General features: G+C 42.6%; 2 protein-coding genes across 8 annotated transcripts in view; one reads left to right on the forward strand and one right to left on the reverse strand.

Annotated features, from left to right (window-relative positions):
• Positions 1-16,987, forward strand: part of ccdc85cb (coiled-coil domain containing 85C, b) — a 48,675-nt gene extending 31,688 nt beyond the window's left edge. The window contains exons 3-8 of one of the 6 annotated variants that reach the window (XM_040018260.1): positions 640-719; positions 1,920-1,961; positions 6,705-6,809; positions 11,188-11,280; positions 11,715-11,813; positions 13,690-16,987. In XM_040018260.1, the coding sequence (XP_039874194.1) occupies positions 640-719; positions 1,920-1,961; positions 6,705-6,809; positions 11,188-11,280; positions 11,715-11,813; positions 13,690-13,779 (509 nt within the window). In that variant the 3' untranslated portion in view covers positions 13,780-16,987. Of the gene's footprint in view, positions 1-639; positions 720-1,919; positions 1,962-6,704; positions 7,660-11,187; positions 11,281-11,714; positions 11,814-13,689 lie in introns of those variants that run through there. The other 5 variants (XM_040018262.1, XM_040018263.1, XM_040018264.1 and 2 more) reach the window with 5 other exon arrangements.
• A 1,836-nt stretch (positions 16,988-18,823) lies between these two features.
• Positions 18,824-25,218, reverse strand: ccnk (cyclin K). 2 transcript variants are annotated; one of them, XM_040017021.1, is made up of 11 exons: positions 25,070-25,218; positions 24,063-24,295; positions 23,650-23,731; positions 23,421-23,552; positions 21,835-21,940; positions 21,690-21,747; positions 21,385-21,554; positions 21,083-21,291; positions 20,965-20,995; positions 20,658-20,729; positions 18,824-20,208 (listed from the first exon to the last, which is right to left on the reverse strand). In XM_040017021.1, the coding sequence occupies exons 1-11, from the start codon at positions 25,076-25,078 to the stop codon at positions 19,694-19,696; spliced, it is 1,617 nt and encodes a 538-aa protein (XP_039872955.1). In that variant the 5' UTR covers positions 25,079-25,218; the 3' UTR covers positions 18,824-19,693. The 2 variants fall into 2 exon arrangements, with proteins under 2 accessions (XP_039872955.1, XP_039872953.1); XM_040017019.1 differs by having other exon boundaries at positions 24,063-24,298.
• Between the last annotated feature and the right edge of the window lie 482 nt (positions 25,219-25,700).

The following is a 25,700-nucleotide window of genomic DNA, read 5'->3' on the forward strand; positions in this document are numbered from 1 at the left end:
AATATGTCAGTTGACTCTCTTTCATACAGAGAACAGGAGAAATGTGCACCAAGTTGGGAAAGGAAAAAGCGGTCGAGTATGGGGTCAAAAAATGGGTCAGCGTGAACACTGTGCTTGACCTTTGACATCAGCTGCAAGAACTTATTTTGCAAAGCGACCAATAGGCTTGAATTTGGGGGTGGAACCAATACTTGGATCAACTAAAATTACTAAAAAATTAAAATTAGGGATGAAATCTTTACTACTATTATAACAATTTTTTAGCCGTCTAAAAGCTGATGCCATCTTTCTTTTTATGCCAATGTAAGTCCCCAGATAAATACCTGATATAAGCCCATACCAACATTTGCATCCATAGTGCAAAAATGTAAAAGGTGGGAGAATTTGTACCTTTTGTCTTTTGTTTGGGTGCCAATTTAATATTTTTAGATCTTTGAGTGTCAGAGCTAGCATATTAGCTAATATTATAATGCTCTTTCACAAGGATATGATGTGCATCTCAAACTGCACGGCAACCTTTGGAGCTCTCTGTGGTCCTTCTGCCTCAGTGGCCCTGCCTGCCCGCTTTCCGCTTGAGGTCTTTGAAATGCTAATCACTTCTCCTCTTCTCTTTTTTTTTCCTCTTCATCTCTCCTCCAGATTCTTCCACCAACTACATCAGGCAGCTGGAGACGAAAGTGCGGATACTGGAAGACGATAACAATAAGCTCCTCTCACAGGTGAGGCTTGCACAAGGACACACACACACACACACACACACACACAGGCACATGTGCCATGCCGCAATTAGCCCACTTGAGTTTCCGTCTAAACTTATACCCTCGCTAAACTCCTCTTGTGCGAATTTTTAACTCATCCTCAACGCATGACAGGAAGCTGCGATGACATAAAATCGTTGCCTAATGCTTCTGTGAAGCTACCCCTTGCAACAGGCTCCCTGTTAGTTGGGGAATATGTTTATCCATGTTTAATTCATAGGGAGTCAGTAAGCTTCAGTAGCGTGCACTGATGTTAGCCCCCGAGGCGAAGTGTGGGAGCGGAGCAGAGATGAGAGGAGGAAAAAGAAGGGGAAAGAGGCATTAAGTGACAGTGACAGAGTAAAGGATTTATCCCCAAAGCTGACCTTGCTCTGACTTCTCCCAAATTTGGAGGATGGAGGGCTCGGTGAGGGAGGGGGTGTGTGCAAAAACGGGGTGGGGTGTGTGTGGAATGCTGGTGTGGTTCACCAGAAGGTCACATGTCAGTCTGCGGAGGTGTGTTTACCCAGTCGAGCACAAACAGCAGATGACGAAATCGAAGCACACTAATCTGGTCATGTGAGGGGAAATCTGATTCATGAAGTGTTCGACTAATTATTGACAAAACCCCCCCCCAAAAAAACAGCTCAGGCTTTAAGTTTATAATTTGGCCTCTTTAATTTTATCGCATCATTTTATGGTGCGAGTCGGTTCGTTTGAATGCAAATCAGGTTGCACAGAGACGAGGCTGAATTTCACACTATAATTTGAAGTCTTCTTTCCCACTTATATCCCAGCAGATTCATGTGTAGGCAGAGTGTAGGCTGTTATCACTGACATGAAACCTAAACGATCCTCATAATTATCTCTTACGCGCTACAGTTAGGTGTTACACATTGTCTCGCAGCAGTCCAAGCATAGAATATGAACTCCCGTCTTATAGTTTTTGTTCACGTTGTTTTCTGCAGACGTGATGTTGGGATATGAATGCGTTCAAATGCAGTGCAAAATGTGAAACTGTTGAGACTGATTTATTTTATTTTTTTTAACAAGTACATTACCTTAATTTTATGTGTTTAAATCCATCAGCAAAACAGTTGCTTCCATTGCTGTTATTCACGGCTCCTCACAGAGCGAAACAACATAATAAACCATTCCACCATTATGTTTTTCTCTCCCTAGGCTTATAGCCGCTATAGCTTATCGCAAATACAGACGAGAAAGGTAATCTTCTGTGATGTCTGTGTTTGTTGGCTCTTCTGCTGGCCGGTTGGTTCAGTCTGTTTGGCCCTTTCACTCTTTTTACTCGTTTGGTGGTGGGACTTTTCACATCTTTGAGCTTCTTGCTTTCTCTTCTGTAGAGGGCTGACACTATCAAAGCAGCAGCTGTACAAGGCAAGGTGACTCTTTGCAGTAATGTTTTATGTTGTGCCTTTCAGACAAGGAATCACCTCTGTGGTAATGTTTAAAGGGTAGGAATATGATGATTTGTTCCCTTGATGGGATTAAGTTATTATGACGCAACAGCCTGTAGTGTTTTTTAGCTTAGCATAAAGGCTAGACGCCAGCTAGACTGTGGCAAAGATCGGGACTGTGACATCATCCACTGGCTTCTGAAGAAACCATTTCCACTTTGGTTAAAAAAACAAATCTAATATGACGAGGAGGGGTGGGTCTGACCGTCAAACCACTTGCTCATCGGCTATGAATTTGTCAATATCAAATCGTTAGCTAATGAGCATACCGCAGATAATCCTCCAGTTTAAAACCTATTAGGACCAGGATTTATGAAATACACTTAATTTTCATGACCAAAAATGAGCGACTTAGCCCATAAACGCAGCTGGAAAGTATTTACACAAGTCAACTCAGAAATCCATTTTCATATAAACTACAGGACCTGAAATCATTTTGTTTTTAAGCAAAAACTACAGTGGAACTGAGAGGTCAAACGGACTGCAACTTAAGAAAACACCAGCAATAAGAAAAACGCTGCAAAAGCACACAAAACACAATGGAAATAGGGAAAAAAATGATTTCCAAAAGCACAAGGGAAGTGTTTCTGGGGAGACAATAACCCGACGGACTATTTGCAGGAACCAAAATATGCCAATAATTTTGCCGATAAACACTTAAAAGAAGTGGAGGATCTATTAGTTTTGTGAGAAAAGAAAAGATGAGAGGTAAGTGTGTTAGCTTAACTATTAGCCTAAAAATCCGTCATCAGTATTTTATGAATCATGAGATTAAAACACACTTACTTAGCATGTTTTGGTTCCTGTAACTGGTCCGTCGCGTTATTGTCTCCCCAGAAACAGTTTGTGTGCTTTTGCAGCATTTTTCTTATTTCTTAAGTTGCAGTCCGTTTGGCCTCTCAGGGCCACCGTAAAAACACTTTGGATTTACCCACTGTCTGTGGTTCAAAGTGCTAACATAACAGTATTATTAACACTTAGAACTTCTAATTAACATAACATATCTCATGTTTTTATACCATTAAAAAAAGTTAAACAACACATAACTTCTGTTGCTTGTCAGTGGTCAAATCATGAGAGAGCGTGTTATCAGACTCAAACGAGCTTTGTCCCCATCACTCCCTCTCGTCCTGTAGTGCTAAACTAACCGGTTTCTGGTTGTGACTTCATATCATTGACACACCTAATATTGATATTGATCTCCAACTTTTCGTAATACAGTAAAGTGCATTGACAAACATCACCACAGAAATGATTCACCTTGTGATTGTGCCGGTTTTCCGAGAACACGGGAAGTTAAATGCACCGCCTTGCAGGGTTGTGGCTTCTGTGTCCAGGGGTTTCCTTTCTGTGCTGCTAGCATGCCGTGCTAATGAATGAACACAGGTGGCCCTTGCTTGTACGTGGCCTTTCTTGGCAAGAAAGCTTTTATCTGTCCTTGGAACTGCTCCGCACAGTGTTTGGTACAAGGTAACTTAAGTGAATGAATGCTACGTTGTGCTTTGGTGCATAAATGACACACGCATGTCCTAGCTTGTGTTGATGTCTGGAGGGCTGAATAATTAAAGATCCGGGGGGCAAGCCAGGTAGATTCAGGCATCTGTTATGCATGGCCGAAACTTTTGTGGGAGTGCAACTGAACAATGAAGGACTGTCAATCTGAAGCTGAAAAATATGAATCTGTAATCTCTGGTTGTTGTTACTAAACATGACTTTCCCACAGAGGTGATAACAGGAAAATATTGGGATGAAAATAAGAATTACTGAAGTTTACCATTCAGTTAGATTTCATGATATCCTACCTGATGACGTGTGTGCATATTAGCAGGTTCAATTGTTACAATGGATTATCTTCCCCAGTGGATTGTATTGCCTAACTTCCTGTGTTATGAAACCGGCCCAGCGGAACTTGTGTTCAGCTAGAGGAAACAATGGCCTCTTAGTGCAGGAATGCTGACCCTCCAGACCAGCTTGGCTGAGGTATTTTAACCATACTCAAGGGAGCGTGGAGGGAGTTAACAGCAGGATCCCACAGTGGATATTAACATTAACAAGGGCCTACGCAGCCCAGGTGTAAACACAATTAGAAAAACAGGTGTGTGCACTCAGATGCACACACTCAGACATGCTCAGACACGCGCATCCTCCTCAGGCTTTCTCCCACTAAGCTCTCCCATTTCTTCCAGCTGTTACTTGTCTCTAGTCGAGCTCGCACACGAACTCCGGACGATGTTGAGATAATCTGGTCCGGACGTTGTCGGAAGTTCACTCTTGGTAAATACTGTTTGGTTTAGGTCAGGGTGAGTCAGGCATCTTGTAAACTTTGCATTTGGGAGCTTGCAACCCAAAGCACTTTTATCACCCAATGTCAGAAATTTGCGCCGTCGTTGAGAGAGGCTCAGACCTGTGGAGAAAATATCTTTTGTCAACTCACTACAGTGTGTGAAGCACTCATGCGCTCCTCCTCAATCCACACTGACACTTTGTCATGAAACTGACAAGTGTAAGCACGTAATGATCTGTATATCAGATGATGCTCCGTCCCCTGAGTCACTGCAATAAGCCCCAAACTCTCAAACACTTAATGTTATGGCTGTCAGGCTTTACATTCATGGCATAATTAGGTAACAATAATGATGGAAGAGCGACGTATTTAAGTTTAAAGACCAGGTCATTGATTTCAGATGCAAAAATACTGAGGCTAAAGCTGCGTGTCCCAGATTAGCATCCATACTGCACCGGCATGTGATGTACAGCCCAACTGTCTAACGGTGTAACTGTGATAAGGAAACGCCTCTTATTTCAGTCTAGCACGAGTTACTCTGATTTAACAGTTTCCATCCTGTATTTGATTAAATCACGGCTCTGGAGGAGCATCCCGCTGTCCTTCCTACCCTTTTGTCAAAGTGGCATCACCCCTGCCCCTCATAACTCAAACAAGAAACGATGCAAGACACCCACAGCATCTTCCCGTCAGCACCAAGAACATTGTGATGGATGGATAAGATGCAGGGCTCCTGAATTTTAGCCAGGAAGACAGCAGCGAGCCAACTGTCCTCAGCTGTCTGGCAAACAAATGGCTTTGCTGGTCTCAGCGGTCAAGGTCATGTCGGGGTGGGAAGTAAAGTTGGAGATGTGTGATGGTTAAATGAAAAGCTAGACTCAGGGAGAGGTCTGCATCGGTAACATAAAACTCTTTAGCAAGCCTTCTTATTCAGGTGATCAACTATGCGTTTATGTCACCCCTCTTGATTTTGACATTTAAGGTTACCAGACACAAAGCTTATAGAGACGTCAAAAAAGATGCACTATTGAGGGCATGAATATGGAAACTGAAAGGATAGATCAAGAAGCGCCAGGGGGAGGACTGGAAAAGGTTAGAGGAACATTACAAGGATACTGAGTTGGAGGAGAGAAGAGGAGCAGGAATATCAAAGGACGGGGAAGATGAGGGGAATGCTGATTGTGGCTTTGTGTGTGCGAGCGTGCACCTGAGTGCGTCACACACACACACACACACACACACACACACACACACACACACACACACACACACACACACACACACACACACACACACACACACACACACACACACAAAGATAATACAAAGGCAGACAACACAGCACAATGTCCGGGCATTCATAGACACACACCCACAGCTCAACGGGTTATTTATAGCCGAGCGCTCCCAGGCATCACGTGTGTTCATGCACCGCGCCACGCACAGAGGGAACACTAGTGCGCGACACGAGAAATGTCACAAGAAACAGTGGTGTTTGCCGTGTCCCTGCCTGCAGAGCGAAGCTGGGCTGGTAACTGCCCCCCAGGAACCAGTGGTCTTTGGCTGCTAATGAGGACAAATTTTAGGCATGTTGCCCCTATGTAGTGAACCTCAATGAAGGCAAAACGGGATACTTCCGCACACGAGCAATGGCGTGAGAGTGATGAGGAAAAGTGCCTTGTATGGTGAGGGAGACACAGCCAAAGACTTTAATAAACCCCCTTGGATGGAAATACCAACGGGCAAAACCTGGGTAGTAACAAAGATGCTGGTAGTTGTGCGTCTAGTGACACAGATGCAAGAAGAGCAAATTGGTGTAAAATTGCTTCACAGGCAGTGTTTTCTCTGTTTATGTGCACAAAACTGGGCTAATCTCTATCAAATGTTGGTGATGGTACTTGCGAGTACCTCAGGATTTTGAGTATTTGAGTAAAAAGTGGCCGTTTTTATGTTAAAATATCTCTCATAGAGGCAAATACATTGATTTTTGTCAACATTGTCAGAATGAATATTAAAGTCAAATTAGTGCCAAAGTGAACAAACTGACAGGATTCCCTGTGTGTTTGCACTCTGTCTTGGATTATTAACTTTGATTTATTAGCATGCAGTGAAACCACTCTTTGGGTAATTTTAGGTAAAACTCACATTGAAGTCTTATTTTTCTTTTTTTTTTCCTTTGGTGTTTGTTTTGTGACCGTTTGTGCCCAGCAGTGTAACCCAGGTGACCTTCGTGCCCTGAGGAAGGGAATGACTCTGTACCACTCAGAGTCCCAGCTGTCCTCACTGCCCCAGCGCCAGGAAGCCATGCACATGGTCAGTAATGAGAAGACTGACACACACGCACACATACGCAAACACACAAATTTTGAGAAGGCTAACCACCTATACTAAGATTCACACTGACACGCTTAGATGAATACCCGCTCACACTAACCGCTAAGACAATAGTCACAGCAATCAGTCAGCGCTATGACACTGCTTATACAGATGTGGTTACATAAAGAGACAGGGCTTAATTGCACACAGACATGCACATGCTTAATTGTAGGGAGCGCTATGCCAGTGCCTCCGCGGCAAAATCAAGTCAAGTCAGCTCTAATTCACTTTACTTCTCACACTCCAATTAAACCTCCACAGGCAACCTCGCTCTCGCTTACACGTGACAGGAAGAAGAAAAAAGAGAGAGGGAGAAGAAAAGGAATGAAAGGAAATGGGGCATAAGGGGGATGATCCAGACAGAGTCTTAGACAGAAGAGAAACTAAGGCAGAGACCAGGATAGAAATTTAGCATAGTCAGCACTCTTCCTCACATCCTGTCCCTGCTTTTTCTTCCTCCCTGGAGCTTGTTTGAACCAAATTCCACTATGAAAATAATAATCCTCTCCACTCCACCTCCACCCTTAACCCTGCCAATGTCTTCAGGAGGAGAGGATTGGCGATTAAGGAAGGTCAGAGTCGGGCTGTGCCGCTCCTCAGAAGACTAAATCTTCCTTGTGTTAAAAAAAATATATATATATTTTTTTGTTTTAATCACAGGGTCATTTTGCAGCACAGAGGTAAATTGTGAATTGTAGGCTCCCCATATTTACAGTGTAGTTTTATATGAAATAAGGTCAAACTTTTGATGTGCTATGAATAAGACATTTAACAGGCATGTGTTGTGTTGTGAAAAAATATGCTGGATATAAAAATGTTGGATATATTTGATTAAATCATCATGTAACTATATTTTTGCTTTAGCATCATGAATTTGGTATTAAAATAGATTTTTATGTATTGTTAAATTAGAATTATTAGCAGCAGCGCTTTTTATTCATTGTTTCATTTATTCATCATTTCATTGTGTATTTAGTGGTGCGTCTTAAAAATTCAGTCCACACCAATTTTGGTGACTGTTAAATTATGTATGGGTGACGTACGCCGAACAAACGCAAGCGATGAAGATAACATTGAGATGATTAAATGTACATAATATATCAGAAAAGAACATATTTATATTTATGTTACATCCATAAGAATTGGGATGTAATATAAATCGAAAAAATGTATAGATATTAATAAGTATGTGTGACAATATTTCAAAGTTCGTTCTTAACTGTCGTTCTGTTAAGGAGGAGATAGTTTATGTATGTACACATCCTATGATCGTTAGAGTAACATTTTCCTGAAAACTAGCTGCTACGCTTTGCTAATGTTTAGATTTAGATTATTATTTTATGCTTTATATTTATATTTAAATATTTCTAAGATTATATATGTTGCTCTTTAGATTGAACGACTTAACTCGAAATTTCGAGTTACTTTTCTCAAAATTTCGAGTTAATAACTCTAAATTTAGAGTTAGCTCTGCCAATCAGTGATCTACGTGGAATTCGCACTCAAAACCAGATCATAACAAATTGGTGCTTTTGAGAGTACGTTTGGTGATAGTAACGCCATGTGATTCAGCTAATAACACAAAGATTTCATCATTTGTGAAGCCACACTGAAAATTATCAGTAATTTGTGCATTCATGACTGACTCTAATACTAGTAGTTTAGCTGTAGCATTTGTAGCTGAGGGCTTCAGCTTCCGGTTAACAAGGAAATGACATAATTCACGTAGATTACTGATTGGCAGCGCTAACTCGAAGTTTTGAGTTACTTTTCTCAAAATTTTGAGTTACTTTTCTCAGAATTTCGAGTTATTAACTCGAAATTTCGAGTTAAGTCGTTCAATCTAAAGAGCAACATATATAATCTTAGAAATATTTAAATATAAATATAAAGCATAAAATAATAATCTAAATCTAAACATTAGCAAAGCGTAGCAGCTAGTATATGCTTATATAAATATAAAAAGCTGTGAAACTCTTATTCAGAGAGAGAAGAGAGGAAGTAAAGAGAGTGGCAAGCTAATAGCTGCTAGTTGTCAGTTAGCCTAGCTTAGCTTAGCTTAGCTTAGTGCAGTGATAAAGCGGTGAGAAATGGCTCGTCTGGAGCTATTTGACAGTAAAATAATCCACCACCATGACTGTAATATGTTCTTGTGGGTTTATAAATTGTACAATAAAGGCAGATTTTTTTTATTTTTTTTATTTATTTTTTTTAGCTTTTTCTGCTAATGGCCTTGTTTGTGACAAGCCCACAGAACAGCACTAACGTTGAGCTCTGTAGTTTGCCCAGTTCATGTTGAGGAGCAGGGAAAGAAGGCATAAAATCGAAGATGAGATGTGGGACTTCAGAATGACTTCAGTGAAGTGGACTCTTAGTTGTGTGTGTGTCCCTCCCAATCGATCAGCTCATCCTCTATATTCACTTCTTTGTCTTACTCAAAGTTTCAGGTCAGTGAGCGTACATGAGATTGTCAAATAGAAGACGCTCAACAGTCTGTGCTCATTTTCGTATGTTTAAATTTCAAACCATTGCTCCTGACAGTGTTTGTCCCCCTGCCCGCCTCCTGCTGCAATGACCCAAATCAGCCCTGTTAATGCAGGAGATGCTTACAGTTACGAGCAGTAAACACTGCCCCGAACTATCTGTGTCCAAATCCTTTTCTTGACTGCACTGCTCTTGGCAAATGCTTGCAGTGAATGTTTACATATTTCAAATATTAGAATATCACAAAAGGCTTAACGATGAATTATACATTCATACTTTCAGTCAGACCAAAGTCCACTTCACTGTATGGAAGCTGTTACCTTTTGTTGGTATAAAGACACAGTCTTAACTCACTGGAAAATTGAAGCGCTTGTAAAGTATGGATGGGTCTTTGTGATGCACACACAGATAATTGGATATCATAAATGGCATAAATTTTAAAAACAACTCCATTTGTCTTTTGTATTATGTGTTTTTACACACAAAGTTTTGCAAGCGTGATTTTTAGGTCAAACATGAGCGAGCAGCTGTTGCAACGAGCGAACTCAACTGTGTCTGTGGAATACTGAACAAAATGTTTCCCGCGGATGTCTGGATGAATTTGCTGTGTTGTTTAGCTGCTCTTTGATCAGACAGTTGCAGATTTAAAGAGAAACCTTGGAATCCACACAGGCAAAAACAAAACGGTGGGTAAATTTAATATACTAAATATGTGCAAAAAAGGGGGCTTGGACTGGCATCTGCACTGGATTACATCAAGTATCAAACCAGTCCAAGCTTTTCTGGTACTGTATGTAATTAAGTGGATGTCATAAATGGTTGTTTTGATGTAGTTACTAAACTAAGACACTGCTTCAGTTCAAGTGCTGGCAAAATGTGCAAATGTACACTCACATTCACTATTTTTCTCATGTCAGAGCTTGTAAATATAATGCTCAACCTGTCTGAGGATAACATCAAATTATGCTTAAAAACATGGAAACGTGCCGTTAAGCTCTTTTGCCACTTTGACCTTTTCTTGTCCAATGGTTGAAAGAATACTTTTCTTATTGGTTTGTATGGCCAAAAGCCTCTAGATGTAAATCAGTGCTTCGTGCGGTTTATGTGATGTGAATAAACTGCTGGGCAGTTTCCACAAATCGGTCCTCTTGGGTGCAGTGGGATTATTATTTTATCTCCGTGCTATCAGGTTACGTGGGATCATTCTGGCACCCAAATGGGGCCAGCGGGCATGGAGGGAGCTGACAGGCGCATCACTAGCGAGCAGAGAATTTAACCCAGGCTAACAGAGCCAGGGATCTGTGTCTAATGCAAGACCCCGATGCCAGGTTACGGTGAATGGGACCCATTGTGTATCCCAGTGATCTCTGTGTCCCTCAGACAGAGACCCACTGTCTGGAACTACCCGGGAGGGGGGTGGTGATGAGTCAAGCAAAGTCCCCCTCAGTCTCTTTCCTGGCTGGCTGCTCCCATCACACCAGGTTAAATCACTCTGTGCAGGTAGCAGACCAGAGGAGGGAGTGGAATACAAAAGAAACAGGGAAGAAAAACACCAGTGGAGGATTGGTGATTTGAGCTGGTATGAAGGGGGTGACATTTTCAGTGTGACAGTACAGGAATACTCTCTTTTTAAATCCGAACAGGTGCCCCCTGATGGGACGAGTGGGGCCTCTTTTTTTGGTATCTTGACTCAAATGAAGAGCTCTTTGCAGATGTCCTGGCTGGTGCAGGTTTACACCTGCATCTGTCACAGTTCTCCCGCTCCCTAACATCTTCATCATTGTTATGTTATTGTTTCTTTCTCTCACTCTCTGTTTTTCTCTCCCCTTAGGGGACTGGACGCCTACCAACTAGCGAGTCCTCTCCAGCTACAGGCTATTTGTCCTGCGTCCAAAAGCCTGAGGCTGTGGTCCATGCCATGAAGGTAATATTAGTCAGGGAAATCAATCACAGGGTGTAATTGTTGGTAAACAGTGTTACAGCTTTTGTATCATTGATGCAGCTGTGATGCTATCATAGTGCTGTTCCTGGAGAATTTGCAGGATGATGCCTGAAGGCTATTATGGTATAACTGCGACCAGCGTGACAGTTCAAATGTGGGAAAAACACATTTGTTGCTAATGTAATGTTACTTTCTTTTAAATGGTTAAAAGGGGGTAGCATTATATTAGCAGATAAAGTAGTACCAGACCATGCCTAGAAGTACTTAACCATGTTCAAGTGGGTCAGGCTGGTAGCGCTATGGAAAAAAAACAAGAACACATTGGCAGTTAGGCTGGAAGATAACAGCGTTGCCTAGTGTAGTTCTGTAAATACAGAAGGAAAATAAGACATGTCCAACCCTGTGTTTGCCATCAGGTGCTGGAGGTCCACGAGAACTTGGATAAGCAGGTTCCTGAGGACTATGAGGATGATCTCAGCGAGAAAGAGAAGGCCATTGTGCGAGAGATGTGCAATGTAAGTGCACCTCCTGCTCCCACAGATGTACTCGCATCCCGGTCTTTATTCTAATTGTCTGTGTGTTGTCATGATTATTGGAGAGCCTGAAAGTGGGGGGCTAGGTGGGTGTCTGAGCTCTCACACAGGTCTGTTGCCATCACTGCAGAACCACTTAGCTAATCACACCACAGGTTTGTCACTGATGTAGTGCCAATAATATAAAATGCACTATATGCAGACCATTAGTGTAACAATGGAAAAATGAGGATTTTTATAGTTGTAAATTCAGTCAGTCTGTTCATTAGCTTTTTAAATTCATTCTACTAGATTCAAATCAGGTCAGTTTTGAGCCTTTTTGGCTAATGAGGAACTCGTTTGGGCTCATTTGGTTTGGAATGACACAGCAGCTCTCCCTCTTTCTTTCTTTCTATCCATCCCTCTGTCTCTCTTTTTGTGCCCCCCTTTTCCACTCCAAAGCTGAAAGCCCAAAGTATAGAGGCTCATAGTTGAGCTGTCAGAGCAATTAAACTGGTGCGGCAGGAAAAAGAGCACCACCCCCTCCTCCCTCCCAATAGCACTCCTCCACCTCACCCTTCTATTCTTCCACCTCTCATTTTCCCCTCATCTTTCTCTGTCTGTGCTGAAAAGGCCTTTCCCAGGATAAAAAGGTCTGCTGATTAGAGCGAGTACGAGAGTGGGGTTATCTGGGCCCTGCAGAGGTATGTGACAGGCCAGGAATGGGGAAGCACTACAATAGTACCTCTGTAACATCACCGGGGTCCCGCGGGGGCCCCTCTCACTCTCATAGAGAGATTTCAGCACCGGAGAGACGACACGGACTGAGATGGAGTCCCGTTCTTGTCTTTATGCTTTGATAGAATTGGAAAATGGGTGCAGTGCTTCATTGAAATGTTCTAACATATACAGTGTATAAGATAACAGTTGGGATAACTCCAAAGAGCTTAAAAGTCAATATTCGATGTGTCCACCTTTATTCCTTAATAACTCTCTTAAGCAGCATTTCTTAAAGTGGTGTTTGGGAATAGTTCTCCAGGCTTCCTGAAGGCCATTCATGGCTGCTTTTTGATCCCACGCTGCTTCAGTAATGTTGAGGAGGAAGGCCTGTCCATGACTGATACGGCTCCATTGTGTGCTTTTTTCCATCCGTGTACGCTTTTACTGCACTGGGAGTGTGTTTGGGATCGTTGTCATGCTGAAAAATGAAGCTGTTGCCAGTCAGACATTTTCCAGATGGTGCTACACGGTGGGTTAAAACCTCACTGTGCTTTTCTCCCTTTAAAATTCCATAAATCTCCAACACCACTGGCTGAAACGCTGCCCAAAACCATGACAGAGCCTCCACCGTGTTGTACACATGGCTGTTGTCCCTCTCTCCTGACCTCGGCCATACATACTGATGATGGCGTGAACCCAAACTTTCAAATTTTGGTTCATCACATCGATCAGACCTGTTGCAACTGATTTTTCACACCCTGCCTTTCTTAAGAATGGGCCACCCCTTCTACTGAAGCCATTTCTGATCAGGTTTCAGTGAACAGTAGACGTATCAACTGAAGAATGAGTCCAAAGAAACACTTTGAAAGACCTTCAGAAAGGCTGGAGGACTGTTGCTCAAGACCACTTAAAAAAATTATGAGAAAATCCGGCTCCTTGAAAGCAAAATGTAAAGAAGCTCGAGACTTCTGCACTGCACTGAAGCTCTACTGTAGTGTGAGTGTGTGTAGTCCTCCCAGCTCAAAGCCAAACTGTGGGCATTTGAAGTTTTCCCTCTTGAAGAAGAAAGTCTTTTCTTTCCAGCCTCTGTGTCTGCCCGTCTTTCTCTCGCTGTTCCTCTTCCTCGCTCAGCTCCTCTTCTCTCCTCTTCTGTTCGCAGGTGGTGTGGAGAAAACTGGGTGATGCAGCAGGATCAAAGCTGTCCGTCAGACAGCACCTCTCTGGTAACCAGTTCAAAGGCCCGCTGTAGCATATCAGCCCTAGAGAGAGACGGAGAGATATCAGGATCCACACTCACCTGAAACGCCACCTTCCCACCTGCACCTACACGGACCCGTCACGCCACCGTGCTCCCTCCTGCCGACAGCACCCGGCATTCCTCCGGCGAACGCTCTCTTTTTAGACTGGCTACAGAATGGACCTGTTAGTCTCGTTGTTCACGTGAACGACGTTGCCTGTATACGTTTTTGGATCTCTGCGCTGACATGTTGACAGCCGGCAGCTAGTGTCACCAACCCGCCACTTTTCTGCATCGGTTTGGAGGCTTTCTCTTTTCTCTCTGTAAACAAACACCCGCTTTCGCTCCTTTAGAGCTCAGCTGAGCTGTAATAAGCTAGGGATGAGACGTGGTTTCGAGCACAGGTGACGGGGGGGGGGGGGGGCAGAAGTTGGCAACAGTGAGGCGATTAATACTAGTTTCTATAGAGAGAGACACCCCCATCCCCTCCCGAGCTCCTGTCACATGTATGACCCCGCCTCCCCACTTCCTCCAGCGGTCAATGAGTATAACTAGCATTAGCATTCTATAATGTTAGCCAAGTGAAACCCACTGTGACCTAGCGCTTTTTTGCTCGTAAGACAAGTCTATGGATAATAAAGTCTAGAGATCGCTGTTAACTCGTGTATATTATGTATAAAACCATAGCATTACGTCATTGTTTCTGTTGATTTGACTTTATTTTGTATTCTAGCGTGGCCATGTGATCAACAATTGAGTTTTAAAAAGCACACACATACACACCTACATATACAAACACACACAGACCTCAAACAGGGTTTGCTTTTGGTAATACACTCTTTTTTTTGTTATTGTCATTGTTATCATTATCATTCTTTTCCAGATGAATTGCTCTTACTCCTTCTCTCTGTAATGTTTGTTCAAATGTATCCGGGCCATTCTGAATCTGCCGTCTCGCTCTGTTTATTAAGGAACAGATCAATTTTCTTACTTTTGTGAAACGGGCTAAAAATTGTATGCTGTGTGCATGCTTGACAATCATTCTCTCAGGTTGGGAGGGCTACAGCTTTACCTTTGCCCATCTGTGACTGTGCGCGCATGTGTGTGTGTGAGTGTGTTTAAGAGTGTGAGTCTGTGTGGGAGGAGACTGAAAGGTTGGAGCTGTAGCATCTGCCTGTGAATCCTCTTTTTTTTGGGCCATTGAACCCTGGTTACAGCCCGATTGAAGGCTGATGAAGACATTTTCTGAATCCATCCAAAATAAAATGTAATTCTATAACTAAAATATCCTGAACCTCCCCACTCAGTTTGATCTGCTCTGAAACTTTTTTTATACAGTGGTTTGAAAAGTGCATGTTTGTCACAGTTGCAGGTTTCAGATCATCAAACAAATTTAAATATTAGATAAAGAAAACACAAGTAAACACAAAATGCAGTTTCTAAGTTAAGGTGTTTATTATTAATGGGGAAAAAATCCAAACCTGCATGGGCCTGTGTGCAAAAAGTGATAACTGGTAACCTAATAACTGGTTGGGCCAGCAAAAACAGCAATAAAGCAGCAACAACTGCAATCAAGCATTCACAATAACTGGCAATGAGTCTTTGACAGCGCTGTGGAGGAATGTTGGCCCTCTCATCTTTGCAGAATTGTTGTAATTCAGTCACATTGGAGGGTTTTCGAGCATGAGCCGCCTTTTTAGGGTCCTGCCACAGCATCTCAATCGGATTCAGGTCAGGACTCATTTTACTTTGCTTAAGCCATTCAGAGGTGGTATTGCTGGCGTGTTTTGGGTCACTGTCCTACTGCAGAACCCAAGTGCGCTTCAGCTTGAGGTCACAAACAGATGGCCGGACAGTTGTAGGATGGTTTGGTAGACGACAGAATTCATGGCTCCATTTACAACAGCCAGTCTTCCTCCTGAGGCGGATTAGCAGCTCCAGCCCATCACACTACCGCTGTGACCCTTTCCAGACTGAAAGCTGTCTGTCTTTGTTTCTCAGGTGTTTCTTCGAGTCGTAGCATGATGTCTTGCTTTTTGAGATCTTTTAGCCTGCTCCACTTTTGTTTGTTTGTTTTTTAACTGAACTGTGGTTAATCACAGTTAATTCCTGATTTAACAACAGGGGCGATTACTTTTTCACACAGGAACTGGTAGGTTTGGATAACTTTTCTCCCTTAATCAGTGAAATCACCATTTAAAAACAGTGTTTTATACTTACTCGGGCTGTTTTTGCCTAATATTAAAATGTGTTTGATGATCCAAAACATGTAAGTGTAACAAATATGCAAAACACTGGGAAATCAGGAAGGGGGCAAAGACTTTTTCACACCACTGTATCTCTGACGATAAGGGTAGGGAAAGAAAAGTCACATAGATGGATATTAGACCGTTTCTGGCATCATGGATTCAGCAGGTGTGTTTATGCAGTGCGTGTTTTATTGAAGTTATTTTTTCTTTTTTAGAATATGAGATAAGTCTTCCCTTTGATGTCTCCGTACCATAAAACACTAACATTTAAAACAAAAAAATTTTCTTGATGTCAGAATGAACAAATACTGTTTGTCGGTGTATTTATTGCCAGGTGTAACATAGTGAGATAGAGATGGGAGCGCAGTTGGTAACTGAACGGTCACGTTTTAAACTCATCAGACGGATTTCGTGTTATTAAAGTTGTCTGATGAGTTTGCGGAGTGACTCGACAGCTCAGGCTCTCCCATCTCTAGTGTTATTTGTTCCAAATTAGAACATTTCTGAGGCTACCCGTTTGTCCACCTTGGTACTCTCAATTAAAGGGTTAAAATATATAGATATATATAATAATAATAATAATCAAAGTCTGATTTTTTTTTTTTTTTTAAGTGTCCTTTTTCTAGGAACAGATTTGAAGCCATTATACAATTTTGAATACTTTATATATGGCAAATGATTTGAGACGTGCCACACTGTTTTCTTTATTGTGTTTTAATTTGGACCCAGCTGTATATTTGAAGAAAAAAAAAAAAGCATCTGTAGTGTTTTTTTTCCTGCCTATATGCTAAAGCCACAATACAGAAACCTAGAATCTACAGTGTAAATGTCTATTCCTTTAGTAACTAGCATGACTGGAACCTCTGTTCGTGGTTTCACCAATAAAGGTGAATATTTCGCTGGTGAGACCGAAAACATGAAATAGTCCACTTTTAGAAACATTTGGAAGAAAAATAAACAAGTTGCTTAATGATGTTGTGAACGGCTCTTTATTTAAGCATGCGCTACATTTTTTTTTTTTTTTTTCACTAGCTGAGGTAGGCTGCCCTCTGGTGGCGGAACAGTGGAAATGAAAATGTAAAACCAAAAACTGGAATGCGCACCACTGGCCAATTTATTAGGTACCCCTGTTCCCTTCAAATCTGCCTTCATTCTTGGCGTAGATGTTGAAAACAAAACAGTGATTTTGGTCCACGTTGGCAGGATAGGATGACACAGTTTCTGCACATTTATGGTGAAAAATGGACATGTAAGTAAGTAAAGTTTATTTATATAGCACCTTTCACAGACATATGTCACAAAGTGCTTTACAAGGTAAAAACATAATACAGTCATAAAATACATCATAAAAACCCTGGTCTGCAACAATACTCAGACAGGCTTTTAAATGTGGCATTTAAATGATGCTCATAGCGTATAGGTTGTGCTGGATCAGGTGACCCATGATGCACTGAGTGTTTCTTCTTCAGTCACCTTTCTCAATTAATCTCTGTCTCTCTTCCACAGCATGTCTTTATCCTGTCTTCCTTCTCTCTCCCCAACCAATCACAGCAGATGGCCCCGCCCCTCCCTGAGCCTGGTTCTGCTGGAGGTTTCTTCCTGTTAAAAGGGAGTTTTTCCTTCCCACTGTCCTACTTGCTCATAGTGTGTCATGTGATTGTTGGGTTTTTCTCTGTATGTATTATGGTGGGGTCTACCTTACAATATAAAGCGCCTTCAGACTGTTGTTGTGATTTGGCGCTGTATAATATAATTGTATGTTCAGAGATGCTCTTCTGCATACCTTGGTTGTAATGACTGGTTATTTGAGTCAGTGTAGCCTTCCTATCATCTCAAAGCATTCTCCTCTGACCTCTGGCATCAACTACGTATTTTTGCCAAGAGATCTGCCGCTCACTTTCTTTCCCATTTAACTTCACCAGGTCATCATGACTACGTCTATCTGCCTAGATGCACTGGGTTGCTGCTATGCGATTGATTAGATATTTGCGTCAATAAGCAGTTGAATGGGTGGGCTGAAGAAGTGGGGGAGTATCATTTTCACTGCTAAAATCGATTAGTGGAAAAGGTATCTGCTCATCTGTCTGTATCCTGGCCTCTGTTCATAAACATTTGACTGGTGGAGATAAAGAGGAACATGAGCTGGTGTGTAAAGGGTGGGAGAAATCTAAGAAGCAACACCTTCTCTCTTCACACAGACCCCATTTTCAGGTATGAAGAGCAGGTGACGAGAACTTTTCTTACACCTAAACCAAAGCACAGAGTAGTCTAAGGCAGTTTTATACAGAAGTGCTCAAAAAAACTGAAATCTACACTTGCAAACTGTCCAGTGTTAGTTGTGGTTGATCTGTGTGTGTTTCCTGCAGTGCAAGGAAATAAAAGGTGCTTAAAAGTAAGCTGGTGGTGCAGCGGTTAGCACTGTGGCCTCACACCCAGGTTTTGCTTGTTCTTCCTGTGTCTCTTTTCTCAGAGTACTTAGATTCACTCAAAAGATGCTATTTTTTATTTTTATAGTTGTTTTTATGTGTGGATGTAGGAAAGTTGTCACTGTGTTTACTGATGACCTGCCCAGGCTGTAACCTTCCGCTCTTCCAAAAAGCAGTTTTTCATCCTTTTAACTATTAGTGTTCTGCGTGTGTGTGTTCCCACTGCAGGAACAGCCACTCAGAGGTACCTAACCCAGAGGAAGTACTTCGCTCTGCTTTCTTTGGTGAACTTTTGACTCTTTTAAACTTACGGCCATAAAAAGTACCATTTAAAAAAAAAAAATAGAACCAAAGCAAAACCCAGATAAAGAACAGCTGAAGTCAGTTTTTCTTTTCTTCTTTATTGGGCTTCTTAGACCAGTGACAGTGAATGAGGAAATTAAACCCTTTTAGTTTTTAAAATTATTTTAATGTTTACTGCTCTGGGTGCAGAAGCGGATGAGAAGATGAGTGGTGACATGAGGGGGGGAAAACAGCAGAAATGTCTTGCAACATTACCTCAGCGTTATCAGAGTAAAATGTAAAAAACAAACAAAAGAAAAAACGCTGTTTAAACCACAAAAAATATACAGCATGTGTCTGTTCAAGTCTTTCAATACGACAGTCCCACAGCATATTCAACCACCTTAAGATTTTATTACACTGCTCTCAGCAGAACAATGAGAATGTGGAGAAGAGAACACAAAGTGAAGGGAGGTGTATTCAGGAAAACCAATAAAGGTGACAGAATAAAGGAAGGAACACAAGACCCAACCTTAGATCCACTCAAAGGCTGAATGAAACTGGAACATTTCACCATCCCACAATTAGTGAGAGTGCATGTATGACAACAGAAAAAAAATCTCTTATTTCCTGATAAATTTCCAGAAAAAAAACGAATAAAAACAATGACTGGACAGTGTTTCTCATAAGCTCCTGGAACTGGGCACTGTGAGTACCTATCCTCTACATATTTGCTAATTTGTTAACCTTCCTATCACCTCCCATAACAAAACTGTCCAGACCTCACTTTATCTTTAAAGTCCATTTACCTACACGCTTTCTTTCACAACCCTGCACCTCTCTATCAGAAGTTAAGTCATGAAGCAGCTCCGCTTTTCCTGTTTTGCTCCAAGATAACAAGATCCTGGTTGTTTTTATTCGCCCCAGTTGTGGCTCTGCACAAGCTCAGTTCACAGACTTATCACGTTCTCATCTCATCCATGCGCCACGGTTCATAGGCATACCAGGCGGAGGGGGCAAGGGCACCTGTGACTGTCCTGGAGGCACTGGAGGTGGAGGAGGGTACCCAGTGGGTGGAAGGGCCATCCCTGGTGGAGGCACGTGGCCTGGTGGCATGCGTGGAGGCGGTGGCGGGGGGTAGTTGTTGTAGACCGGTGGTGGATAGGATGGTGGCAAGCTGGGTGGTGGGTATGTGGAGGGAGGAGGTGGTGGCCCAGGAGGAGGTGCTGAAGGTGGTGGATAGACGTGATACATTGGGGGTGCGTAGCTGGGCGGCATGGAGTAGGAGGGACCCTCAGTCTTCATCATGGACTGTAGGCTCTGGTAGCCTTCACCAGACATATAAGAGCTCGTTGTGGACATCAAGTAGTTGGAAGGTGGTGGAGGAGGAGGGCGGTGGGGCAGCGGAGGAGGCTGGTGTGGAGGTGGAGCCTGTGGGGGAGGAGGAGCTGTTTCATTTCCTGGTTCTGCTTCTGCGGGAGGAGCTGGAGTGAAAGGACAAAGTAAAGAGAAACGACTTGTTAATAAAAATCAGCTTCCCTACTGCAAAGATCTAAAATGAAGCTCTCCATTCTCAGACAGTGAGCACACGGGCAGACCAAAACTACCACATAGGAGGTCTCATTATGAGGCTCAAGCACTAATCAGATTGGTCTGGGATAGGTTAGGGGTATGCGTGTCTTGGGAAATAATGTCCAGACGAGATGTGGTTACGTAAGCAGACTGAAAGGACTAACGACTGTGGGCTGCTTCTAAGCTCGAGCTGCAGGCAGGGGGTCCTGGCTGCTCATTATTGGTTGCTGTGGTGGCGCACGCAAACAGAGTATTAAGAGGACGCCAGCACGTAACGATATTTTGATCCAGCTCTAAATCATCTGAACTTCCTGGACAGTGTAAAGAATGCAGATGACGTAAGCTACAGAGTCACACTTACCTGGGGGAGGCTGCGTTGTGGGTAGTGGAGGCATTGGGCTCTCCAGTCGAGGAATCTTTGATCCAACTTGTTCTGTGAATTAAATAGAAGACAAAACAAAACTGTAACCGTGTAAGCAAATGCTTCTGTGCTCCTGGATAATCATAAAAACCTCAACCCTGCCAGGAAAATCTAACTGCCGTCTTTCATCTTTCTCTAAACTGCTCTTCGTTGACATTAATTTGTTGCTTTCTTGGAGACATTTCAGTTTAATTTCATCAGATTTTAACAGCTTTAAAATCTGCCTAATCATTAATAAACATGTTACCTGGAGCCTTTGGTTCATCTTTGGGGGACGTCTGTAACACAGAGGAAATAAAATATGAGCCCCGTGCATGAATCATGTTAAACACGAGTTGTACAGCACAGGCTGAATGTATACTTACATGTGAGCGTTTAAGCTGGCGTGACGGGCTACCACCCTGAGGGGAAGTCTTTTTTGGTGGTGGGGGAGGAGGGTTAGCGGCTGGCGGTTGTCCCTGTGGAGCTGGAGGAGCAGAGATCGGAGCAGCAGGTGCCCTCTCCTTCTCCTGCATCTGCTGAGGGATGGGTTTGTTTCCCTGAGAGTACAGGTCCAGGATCTGGTGGCAAATGTCTGGAAGGCAAAGACATGTTTTTTTTGGTGAAGACAAAAAAAAAAAAAATACAAAGGAAGAGGCTTTAAGTGGAACGTCTTTATGCTGAGTACCTTCAAGTAGCTCCACTGGAACGTCCTGGACAAACTGCTCCCACCAGCGGCGTGTAGACTGCTTGTTGGTCCATTCCTGGATGTCGAATTTGCACAGGCGGCCAGCCAGGTACATGACAGCGACCGCGATGATCTCCGGCTCCCACTGCAGAGACAGCATGGTGCACAGGCTGCAAACAACACGAGAGGTGGTTTGAGTTTTTGCCCGTTGAAGCACCAGGTTATTGTGACATCACCATATAACTTTGCATTCCTTACAAATGAAAACTAACCAGGCTGTAAAACCTGACGCACAAAATCCTCACCTGTCGTTGACAAAGGTCCAAGCCATTTGCAGCACCTTGCACACTTTATTCTTCTCCCCTGTAACGTGAAACAGGTCAGAGTTTGCCCACAGGACCATCATTTCTCACGCTCTGTGGAGCTGATGTCATACTTATCCTATCTCACCTTTGAGCTGCTTGACATAGCGCAGCAGGAACATGTAGGGGTGCTCCACCTGCAGGTCAAACTTGATCGTCTGGAGCAAAATTCTCTCCAACACCATCACCTCTTCCTGTTAAAACAAGCAGGCTAATTAAAGGCTTACTGCTGTGTCAGAGTATCGTTCTTCCAAAAAACACCCTGCTCGTAAATGTGGAGGCAGTCTCTAAGAACGCTGTAGGTGCTGGAAATCCTGCACATGTTAAAAACATGAAAGCTCACAACTAGATTGCATGTGTGGTCGTTTTCTCTGGATGTCGCCATTCGTTGTGGCAATGAATGACAAAAATTCTCCTTTTAAAAAGTGTAACAATAATATTGTCTTTTGGAAAAATCCTAATTTTAGTGGCTTAACAAGACAAGTTCCCATTACCTTTACTTCCAATTAGAAACGATTAGCTATTCGACTCTCATCTGGCTTAACTTTTCATTTAAAAACACTTAAGTAAGAAAGAAGCTGATGTACAATTCTGACTTAATGACAGTAGTTAAGCTACTAAAAACTGGTGAGAAAAGCCAGGACACTGATGGTGGCTTATAACTAAAAGGCTGATATCCAAATACCACTGATGTATTTGGTATGACTGCAAATGATTGACAGTAAAAGCCCTCTATAAGTTAAAGCTATTGGACTAAAGGCTTCAGCTCAACTGAGAAAAGCACTCAGGCTCAGGGCATCATGTTTTGGGAGAAACTGGCTAATTCTAGCATGATGCTAAATAAGCTAAAGAGCGACTTGGAAAGCAAAGAAGCCGTCTGTAAGATGCTTGTGCCGCTTCATGTGAGTGCTGTAAATGTGTCTAACAAAGTGACAAGTTATAAGCCAGGGCCAGATGTCACAGATCTATCAGCTCTATCAAAAGTACTCAAGGTCAAGTTAAGTGAAACAGAGGCTACTTCATGCTAATAGATATTTTAGCTCGCCAACTGGTAAGAGGAAAAAGAAAATCTTGAATGTTGAATGAATGTTGAGAGGGAGTTCTTTGTTTTTAATAGCAAAGACGTGAAGCGGCATAATGACATAATCATGTTCCACTGCATTTACAGCTTGTTCTTGTTTGGTTTTGACCCGGTGAGAGCTGCCGGTTTGATTACTGTCTCTGTGAGTCAGGGCACATAAAGCTGTGTTGAGTGACGCTCTGATGACCTCGCTGATGTGTTTAAAGAATGAGTCATGGCTCACTGTGGTATTACACACCTAATGTACCAGCTTAAAACTAAAGAAACGTAAGCGTGTTTGAGCAAAGCCTTGTATGCAAGTGAACACAGACAGTTATTCTAATAAAAGCGAGGAATAAAAGTTTGTTTGTACTGCAAGCCTGCTTCACTTACAGGCAGCTAAGGTAAATAAAAGCCCTGATCACTAAAAAAATAAGTAAGGAACTTTTTAGGTTATTGGAAACTTCAGTTTTACCAGGACCTCATTTATTCTGCCTGTATCAGTGAGCGCTGTTACACACTACCTGTTTTTAAACAGGTATTCACACCCATTCTGCTTCTGCAATCACAAGTGAAAAACCTCTCAAAACAAAGGTCAATACAAGGAACTGCACCTTGGGATCATCTCCAAACTGGGCAAACTGCACATCATTCAGGAGGCTGCGGGCAGTTTTAATGATATCTTTGCACTTCTTTGGGGTTTCCTCTACTTTACCAGCCAAGAAAAGACAACAAGCTCCCGTCACCTGTCGAGACACACATCACACCATTACTTCACCATTACAAACATCAGGTCTGCTTCCAGGAGTGAAACAAACAGGGACCATTATCAGATTGACTTACATATCTGGGAAACTGCTTGAAGGAGTGAAACATGTAGAAGCGGTGGAAATATATGATGCCCGTTGCCAGTGTGTCATAGTGTCTGAATGCAGGTCAAGGACTCACAAAGACTATTAACGGTTTGCAAAATATCAGCTTTAACATGCGACTCTTTAAATTTAAAAAAAAAATATTTTAATAATGCTTCCACAAACATCATTATATATAAGCATATCAGACAGACCCTGTAAAAATGTTCACATTCACATCAAAGTAGGTTCTGTGAGAAAGGACAAGACAGCCATAAAAGGTGTTTTCAGATGTATTGCTTTTTAAAAGTCTGTTTATAAAACTGAAGCATGTGGCACTGATTACTCTTGTGACCCTTTCTCTTGTAGCTGTAGCAATGAATCTATCATCTAAATCAAGGATACAAGCCAAGTCGGGTCCCCACGTCGAATATGAAGCGAGCCCCTTCTCTGCGATACCGGGCCTCTGTGCCAGGGTCCAGACCCTCAGACTGAGAGGGCGTGTGGGCTAAATCCTTCTTGTCCCAGTACCAGCATGGTTTTATATGGTCCAAGATTGCCTGGCCCGTCATTGACGAGTTTTCCTTGGATTCCTTCATTGATTGAGGAGAGGCGGTGGATGGACCCGCTGTGCTGGACTGCTGAGATAAAAATAAAAAGGATCATCACTAAGGGCAGCAAAGCATTAAATAGCAAAGCTCACACGAGTAGATATTTACGTTCAGGCAAAGAGTACCACAAATCCTGTCTCTTTCTTAAAAAGGATCTGTCTATAACCTGGCCACCAGTGTATTCTGTGAGGGCCATAGCGCAGTTTTATAAACACACTCAGGCTTATAAAAAGTGTAATTAGCTTGTAGTCCACGGTGTGAGACGCTAAAGAGCAGTAAACATTTCTGAGCTACACTGAGCTCCAAGTCCAGGCTCGTTGTAAACAAATCGATGATTAAAATGGATTCCGATAGCAACATAATATATCTCTATAATTTTCACGGATCTGTGAATGTCGGCTCCCAGTGTGCATACAGCAGCACAGCAGAATCAACAGTCGAGTTTACACACAGCGAATAATGCTTTGCAACGAACCCGCTACTGCTGGCACTGTTAGCTGTGATGGTAACTTAGCTTCGTAAAACTAAAAAAGCAGCTAGAGGCGGAGATTAGGGTAACACGAGCCACACACTCGAAGCGGCTTAAACGCACCGACAAGCTAACATCTATGAAACACTCAAGCTGAGGGCAACCAACGCTGTCACATCAACAGGGCCACTCTGCACCAGCCTCGGCTAGCTAAACCTCGGCTAGCAAACTTGCTCCACTCGGTGTAACGCCGAAGCTTCCGACATGTCACAAGTAGTTCAGAATTCAGCCTCTTCATCTCCCCGCCGCTTCCAACGAGACACAACTCTTACCTTTAACATGTAGACGTCCGAATAAATCGCCTAAATCAGGCAGTTGTAGCAATAATCCACAGTTGATCACAATAAGTTGGCTAACAAGTGAACAACAGACCCCATTGTAACAAGGGCACCACCATTTTGCGGTACGTCAGATCGTTGGATGACGTCATCACGCAGGCACTGAGGTACACGTGCTCTCGGGTCACATTTTTCTTTCCATTTCCACTGCTAAATTAATTTCATTCGTGTTTTGAGTCTATCTAGCGCTGCTGGAAACAGCCCGCCTTTCCTGAAAACATTTTAAATTCTTATATTCTTGATAATAATCTAAAGGATGATATTCCCAATAATATCCACTAGAGGGAGACACAGAATCTCTCTTGGACTTTGGCGGTCAGCATTGACCAAATAGTTTACATGTGCAAATTACAAGCAAGCAAGCAAATATTATTTACATTGTGCTGAATAGTCACCGGTTATTTTCACACCTGGTGAGTCCTGCAGCAGGTAACACCCAAACATAGAAATATGCTCCTTGCAAGAAATATCACTGAATGTAGCAGTAGCAGGATGTATAAGGAACCCAACCAAACAAGTATGAGTTGTGACCAGTATAAATGCGAATCTGCAGGTAAGTTAAAAA

This window comes from Simochromis diagramma, unplaced genomic scaffold, assembly GCF_900408965.1.
Source record: "Simochromis diagramma unplaced genomic scaffold, fSimDia1.1 OVJJ01000802.1, whole genome shotgun sequence".
Classification (NCBI taxonomy): Eukaryota; Metazoa; Chordata; class Actinopteri; order Cichliformes; family Cichlidae; genus Simochromis; species Simochromis diagramma.

Coding starts and splice junctions, on each gene's coding strand:
- ccnk (XM_040017019.1), bottom strand. Junction 23,553..23,649: donor TCAAGCAGTTTCCCAGATAT/GTAAGTCAATCT, acceptor GTGTCTCGACAG/GTGACGGGAGCTTGTTGTCT. Junction 21,748..21,834: donor CTATGTCAAGCAGCTCAAAG/GTGAGATAGGAT, acceptor TTCACGTTACAG/GGGAGAAGAATAAAGTGTGC.